Source organism: Anopheles darlingi, chromosome 2, assembly GCF_943734745.1.
Source record: "Anopheles darlingi chromosome 2, idAnoDarlMG_H_01, whole genome shotgun sequence".
NCBI lineage: Eukaryota > Metazoa > Arthropoda > Insecta > Diptera > Culicidae > Anopheles > Anopheles darlingi.
Window position 1 is genome coordinate 8,966,772 of NC_064874.1, and position 7,429 is coordinate 8,974,200.

The following is a 7,429-nucleotide window of genomic DNA, read 5'->3' on the forward strand; positions in this document are numbered from 1 at the left end:
CAACCGCATGAAGATGCTCTGGCTGGCGGTGACGGCGGATAGACGAGGAAGTAATGCGCAGAAGAAGAAACAAACCCAACATTTTGGGTTGTTTATGGTTTAATTTCTTCTCTCCAGTAGTTTACTTTCCTGTTAACGCGATTAGCGCTGCTGGGGAAGTTTTGGGCGCGAAAAACGCCAAATCACTAGGAGCGAGATAAGCGAGACTGTTGCCCAGCACAATCGTGAGATGGTATGTTATGTCTTTGTTCCATTCAAATCATTATAAGGCTCATGGGTTTGATGAAAACATTTAAAGTATTCATACTCCTAATGTTTAAGGACACCACACGGAAGCCAATTAGACCATCAAAGCATTAGAAGTGCTTAGCAAATCCCGCAAAGTCATAACTTTCTCGTCTGATTGCTCCACCAAAAACCCGATTCAATGCCGGTCAATCGGCGACGAGATAAGGGGGGGCCGAGAACTCCGGGGTCTCATAAGCGGTTCGTCAAACCCTCCAACCAGTGCGAACCGGTTCAAACGGAGGTTCAAACACCCATACAGAGAGAGAGAGAGAGAGAGTCCACTCAGGACAGTGCACGCTGTTCAATCAACAAGAATCAACGCGGAAAAAGAATCCGCTTCGTTATCAATCGCCGCCAATTGCTCGTTCGCACTTTGGCCGATCGTCGGTCGTTGGAGCACCGGAGCACCGTGCCCGTGGGGTGAATCGAGATTGTGGCCGGCCAAAACCCGAAACCAACGCTGGTCGGTGCTGGTCGCGACCATTAACCAACGCGAGTGGCTGCACTCGCTTAGCACTTGATAAGGATGACATTCGTGGTCCTCCAGTGTCTTCCAGTGCGCAGCATCCGGGAGATGTGTCGTCGGGTACAGGGGTTCGGGACCGAGATGTGGAGCGAGGGAGGCCAATAAATTATCTCATAAAACAATTGTCTAACAAATGGCCACCGCTGGTCCCCCTGCTGGACTCTGTGGCAGGGCGATTGGGGCAGGACTTTGAACCCCCTCCCCGCATTGGCCCCTGTATGGACACTTACCGCGGCCGTCTTGTTGGTCCACTTGCTGAACTGATCCCACAGGTATTGGTCGAGGGTTTCGTGCGGAATGCGTATGTTGTTGTCGTACAGTGAGTTCTGTTCGAAGCCATTTTCCACCGGAAAGATGGTATCCTCCAGGTACTTGGGCTGCCGCTTGGTGCTGAGCATCCGCACGTTCCGCACGCTCAGGTAGCGCTCATGGCGTACCGCACGAACCACCGTCGCACCATTGTTGCCTCCCAGTTGCGCCAACCGTGCCAACGAGAATCCACGAATCATGATTCAGTTCCGGTGTTGCGGGGAGTGTGTTTTGTGAGGTAGGTTTTCGGTGTCGGTGCAATTCTTCAAAGTATTCCGCTGACTGTTCTGTTACGCTGCAGCTGCACCTAGTTGTTAGCCTTTAATTACTTTGAATTTTCCTCAGCTTTTGTTCACCACTTGATATGTTGTTCGGGGTCTGCGGAGAGAGATAGAAGAGAAAACGCCAAGTTACTTCAACAGATTCTTTAATAACCTTAAAGTCCGGTGCACGAAAATAGCGCCCGAAGAATCCGATTTCCGCACAATCGTCCTCAAACTCTGCCAAAACGTGGCCGCGTCCAGCAGTCCCCACGTGACACACGTAGCCACAACACTCGGATACACTCCCCATATGGAACCATACAGGGGTGGTGGGTCCTTTTGAACGGGGCACTCTGGCGAACGTATTGCGCGTACGCGATGCCCCCGGGGATCTAAATTTAGTAACACCTCTTACCACCTCTGTTTACCAACAAACATTTTAAATTATTCAACCAAAAACACCGCACCAGGCTCCGGGAGCCTGTTTTCCGAGAAAATGGGCTTTTCCCCCCCTAATCCCAGATGCTCCAAACGACGGAGTGGACGAGACTATTCGGTCCAGAGGTATGTAGTGGAGGATACGGGAGGGATAGTAAACAATAAACCGCTGGCTGGTGGGCGGGGAAGGGCTACGAAATCAGGTCAAGGGAGTCGTGCCCCATCCTCCCAGCTTCATCATTAAGGTTTAAGAAGCCTTTCTTGGGGTAGTGGACAGTAGCGGGTTGATATGATGTGGGTCAACTGTGGGCTGCCGGAGCGGTCGGTTATTGAAAAACATCATTGTCCCACCTTCTGCATCCAGTGTTTGTATGTGTGTGTGTGAGTAGGGGGTGTTGGAATATGTTTGTTCTAAGTGTGTTTACCATAACCTTGAAGCCTTGAAGCCACTGCACTGCATCAGGGACCTCACGCGAAAGCTCCCCGCTTCCAATCGTGCTGGACACGTTCGCGAAATATGATGGGCACGGTGGAGGAAATGAATTTTTGAATTTTTAAAAACAACATCCTGCACCACCGACACCATATCACGAACAATCTCATTTACCTTGATGATGTTTACCCTGAATACCACCCAGCGTGCCCAGTGAGCGCGCGCCCGCACACAGCCACGAGCGATCGAAAGTCCGAAGCGAACGGAATCCGATGAATCCGTGGCGAAGGCATCAGCGCAACCGCGAGGGAAGCTTACTCTCGTCGTTGCCGCTCTGTTTACCTCGTTTGGAGTCCTTTTTTTTTCTTCGTGAGAGTCAGAACTGAAATACAAACAGCAGGCACCACCAGGTTGGTGCATGGCACTCGGGCGAGACACCGAGATCCTTTAAAATGCCGATCTCCCCCCAAAAGGAAGGCGTCAATGGTTCATGATCTCTTCGGGTTTATCGGAAAGTGCAACAGCCTGGAGGGCCTCATTGCCGCCCGCCAAGTGGCCACTTTCGCTGCCGGCGTATGGCTTTGAAAGCATCCACTCGAAGGGCGTGAAGTGAAAGCAAAAGACCTAAGGTCTACCCTATTACCATCCAGGCAACAGGCACGAGTGGCCGCGAGTGTAGCCCGTCTTACCCGGCCGTTTTAAACGTTCCATCTCATCCACTATGAAGGGTGGCTTCTGAAGGGAGGAGCTAAACGGTGGAGAAGAGGCAGAGCAAAAAACGTTTCTTTAATTATCCTACTACACAGCCCGTCAGCCTCATTTACGTTCTCGACCGGACCGGATGGCCAGCAGATCCTGACTGCCTGCTCTCCTTTTGCTCGTGCACTATCTAGGCTATGAGTATAGTTCCCCGGAGAAAGGGGACGTGGTTCTTCGTTGCCTAACGAGGACAGGGGCTCATTTGCACGAGTTTGTGTTCTCATCATAAATTTCAATAAACGCCTCGCGGCGCACGTTCTCGGCCACATCACTCCTGCCGCTTTGTCCTTGTACGCGTTGGCAATAGCACGTGCTTAATCGAGTTGTTCAGTAGAAGCCAATGGTGTGTAAAAAGGAAGCGAGAACGAACGAGAACGCCACTTAGAGCACAAGCCGCTCTTCCCCAACTCCACCACCACACTTTTGAAATCCTTTTGGTAATATGACGCCTTAAGTGCTCTCGTGCCGTGCACCGTTTGCTTTTGGTTGGTCGGCGTCAAATTGTTGTCACGGCAAGAAAAAAAAAACCCCGACCAAATCACCGAAACTGCTGGTGGCTATATGGCCTGTGTGCATATTAACATGTACGTGAACAATAATTCAAGCGCGACGCAAATAATAATTAGCGTTTGCGTGAATGCGCATTGCTACAGTTTCCGTTCTTAATCGTTCGAGGACAGAAGCGCGCGCACCTTGAAATGCTAGCTTCTGCAACACCTCTTCGACACTCTCAGTCGCGTGCCGTCGCTCAAAGTCCAAGTTCACACTCTCAATGGGGCCAACAACTTCCTACTTCCATGCGCGTTATCTGATATCAACGGAGAACGGTGGTGCCGGTGGTCTTATCGGTCTAGCCTGCCGGTCTGTGACTATCAGCCTCTTAAATTGGGCACAATAGAGCTATCGAACGACTTGATCGTGACATGGTCGTCTCTTGGTGGTTGTAGTTTCGATGGCCATAATCGAGTTAGATAAGAAAAAAAGGGGGAGGGAGCGACCAATCGACACCTTCGTGGAGAGCACTAGCTACTCAGCTTCACTAATTGCCTTCGGGTGGCCGCGCACCGTGCGCCTAGTTAGTCTTTCTCTCTCTCTCTTTTACTCTCTCCCTCTATTATTTGCTGGCCCGCGTGTACACTGACGGGTGCTTTCTGGAAGGTCTGGAAGGTTGTGTGCATTATTCTTCTTCTTGGTTTTTGCCGCTTTGGTCGCGAACTATATTCACGTTCTTATCGTTCCGAGGTCCGAGCTGTTGTGCGACAGTGCTTATCGGTGCCCCCGCGACAGCAACTAGGCTGGAATGTCCCAGATTCATCAGCGGACACCATGGAACGAATGATTTGTCTAGAATCAAACAGAAAAGAGCAACTCGTTGATCGTCGCCAATTTCGCGGCCTACTGCATGACACATTGGAAGTAGCAAATCACGACGTCAGACAAAATACAGTTAAGTTTGACATACTAACACACGTAAGCAGCGATAAGCATAGAATCGAACGATTGCTGGATTGCTATAGAATTGAATTAGCGATGCGTAAGTCGAAGCAAACAAGGCCCATACCACTGTCCAAACATTGAAAACCCATTCCAGTTCAACCAACCAGTTCAATCCAGTTCTAGCAACCATTCCAGATTGCAATCGGAGAGTTCAACAGCTTCGGCTCAGTCTAGACACTCTTTTCTGAATGAAGTCCTCCAGCTGAGCGTCCCATCCACAAGTGTTTTGTTAAAATAAACATTTCCTCTCACGTGCCACGCTCTTGAGCCCCAATCGCGCCCACGTTATGTCGACGAGTTGACACAATTTTTAGTCCAACAAGGCACACATGTCGAGAGAAAGAAATAAAGAAACAGAGAGCGAGAGAGAGAGATTCAATATTGCTTAGCCAGTTCGAACGAGCAGACCGAAAAGGGGGGTTGAATTCATGTGAAAGATGTGATCCCGTAGCAAAAAGGCCGGACAACTACGGCTACGGTGCATGCGAGATGGTCGCGATCAACTCTCGTGCGGGTACAAAGTCCACATTGGGGCCGCTTGCTGCTTCTCGCCCCACCGCGCGTCTGTGTTCGCGTGTTGATCGCGTTGCTGTACCAACGATCGCCGCGTCTGATGATCGCGTGCAGCGATGTCACGTTATAATGCCACAAAAAAAAAAGGAGATTCTCTTTGCGCCACCGGTTTTAAGGTGACCTCGCTCGCTACGACGCATCGACGCATCGAATGCCAGCCAATGCTGGCACTATATGGTTTCTCAAGGGACAAAAAAAGGTGCAGGACTGCAGGTGGTTGGAGTATCTCGTATGCTGGCTCGATCTCGGCTGATGCTTCCAATCGAAACCGATCGAACAGCAAAACAAGTTTCTCCACTAGTTAGCCAGAGGTACACTCACTTCTGCCATATTTCCGCTAGCGAGCTGGTGTCCCTTGCCTTCCTCTGCAGGTCTTCTTTACTTTCCTTTCATAATTCCTGTTGGTGAGCAGTATTGCGGCCTCGGCCGAGGCCATCGCCTCGGTGACATTCGCAAGCGGCGCATATCAAGAGGCAGCAGAAAGGAGCATGATGATACTCGACATCGTAAATCGTTCCTTCCTCATGAATCGCTAAAATTAGCCCGTGCCGGTTCTCACCAGATCTGTCAACGCACGGTGGAAAAGGGGACCGAGAACGCCGCCCCAGAACGGCGTCCAACGTCTGCGATAGCGCGTCGTCCATGCAGAAAGCACCAGAACACACGCGTTGTGGCGAACGGCCGAACACCACCGATGCGCATTGCATTTTGCCAGACGCCAGAAGAAGATAGCCAGAAACCGAACCCCTCTTCATTTCTGCACAACGTTGCATCGGTTGGTGTAGGTCGTGTCCGATGCGTTCGCGGGAAACGGGACTTTCGATCCAGGTAAGAGTACATATCTCAATCCATAATAGGTAAACACTGAACACCGGAGCGTTAAAATACGATGCGGGTTGTACGTGCTCCACTTGGTTGGTTAGTTCCGTTCGCACATGCGTACCTGGCGAGAGGTGGAGCTGCTAGATTATGGATGAAGATCACGGACGACGATCGATTGATGATATTAAAAATAGCACAGCACAGCACAGCACAGCACGCGGTACACAGCACAATTCCAGACTTGCAACTTGCTTGGACTCAGGACGGAACGCGACCAAGCGTAAGAAGCACCAGGAGCACCAAGAGCACGGTCCGACCAGTTGAACAGCTGAGGGAACTATGAGCGGCGAGAGGCCGATGCGTAAATATAATGAAAGGCCCGACTGAACGGGCGCAACTCGCTCAACCGTTTGCGCCACACACAGACACACACGTCGTGGCGTTATATACCTGCTGATGCTGATGAGAATGATGCTGGGTGACTGTTTATCAGCACGTTTGAAACCGCCACGACGACCCCGAGGTAGTAAAGTGTTGGTCCAAAAAGTGATATACTTGCGCCTTGAATAGACGAACAGCAGATCGCCGGAACATTTGCCTGGCCGGTGTATCTTTGAAGACCAGGACAGGGATCGCTGGCAGCTGAGCACGGCAAAGGTAATGAAAGGGGTTTTCCTTGCCATTTTGTTTGTGTAGTGGTGTAATACGCCAAGAACTCGTCGATGGGTCTACAAATCTAGAACCTAGACAGCGAACAGAGTTTGCCGGCATGTTTTATATGTGTGGGGTAGGTGCGGTAGATGAAAGAACGGCGGTTTTTAATGCTCACGAAACGAGCTGCGTGTTTGTAAGGGATGACGATGAAAACAGAAGTCGAAAGAGAGTGCTATTTGAGCTGAAAATTGGTTCAGATGAAATTAAAACTAGACAGTCAAACTAACGGACCCAAGGCAAGCATGCTTGTAAAGATTCCACGAGCTTAGAGTCAGAGAACCGGGGCCGGGATACTGTTATCATCAAATAATCGCTACTGTGGTAATCAAATAATACTGGTATACTTTTTTTTATTGCGTTAAGTTTGCTTAACGTTGATTTTTTAGACGAGAGCACACGTGGTTGGGCGTTTAAACAGAGTTTGACGTTAACGCAAAAACGCGCGCGCCGATCGAAGAGTTTGCGCAAGCTATACTTTTATGATTTCGAGCTAGATAGAAAAGGATTTATCGGTCTCAAGGCTAAGTTTCCGAAACTGAAGATCGCCGATTTCTGGAGTAGTGAAACGAAAGAAAGTGTCTTAAATCCAGAAACATATGCAATGTCACGAGGATAATTATATAGGATATTATACAAAGGAGTCGTTTTCGCATCACATCCAATCGCAGAGATAATAATATAGGTAATAGATAGATAATAATAGTATAGGGAAACCACGGTTTTTTTAAATTGATATGTAATTATGAATTCATGAATTACGCTTATCGAAGCTCCCACCCAAGATTGGTTTTTTGTGCTGCTCCCTGA

General features: G+C 49.6%; 1 protein-coding gene across 1 annotated transcript in view; it reads right to left on the minus strand.

The window, feature by feature from the left end:
* Positions 1 to 6,167, minus strand: part of LOC125951135 (uncharacterized) — an 8,931-nt gene extending 2,764 nt beyond the window's left edge. Inside the window, exons 1-2 of the mRNA XM_049679748.1 lie at positions 6,030 to 6,167; positions 1,045 to 1,501 (exon numbers count right to left, since the gene is read on the minus strand). Coding sequence (XP_049535705.1) covers positions 1,045 to 1,323 — 279 coding nt within the window. The 5' untranslated portion in view covers positions 1,324 to 1,501; positions 6,030 to 6,167. The remainder of the gene's footprint in view (positions 1 to 1,044; positions 1,502 to 6,029) is intronic.
* Positions 6,168 to 7,429: the final 1,262 nt, after the last annotated feature.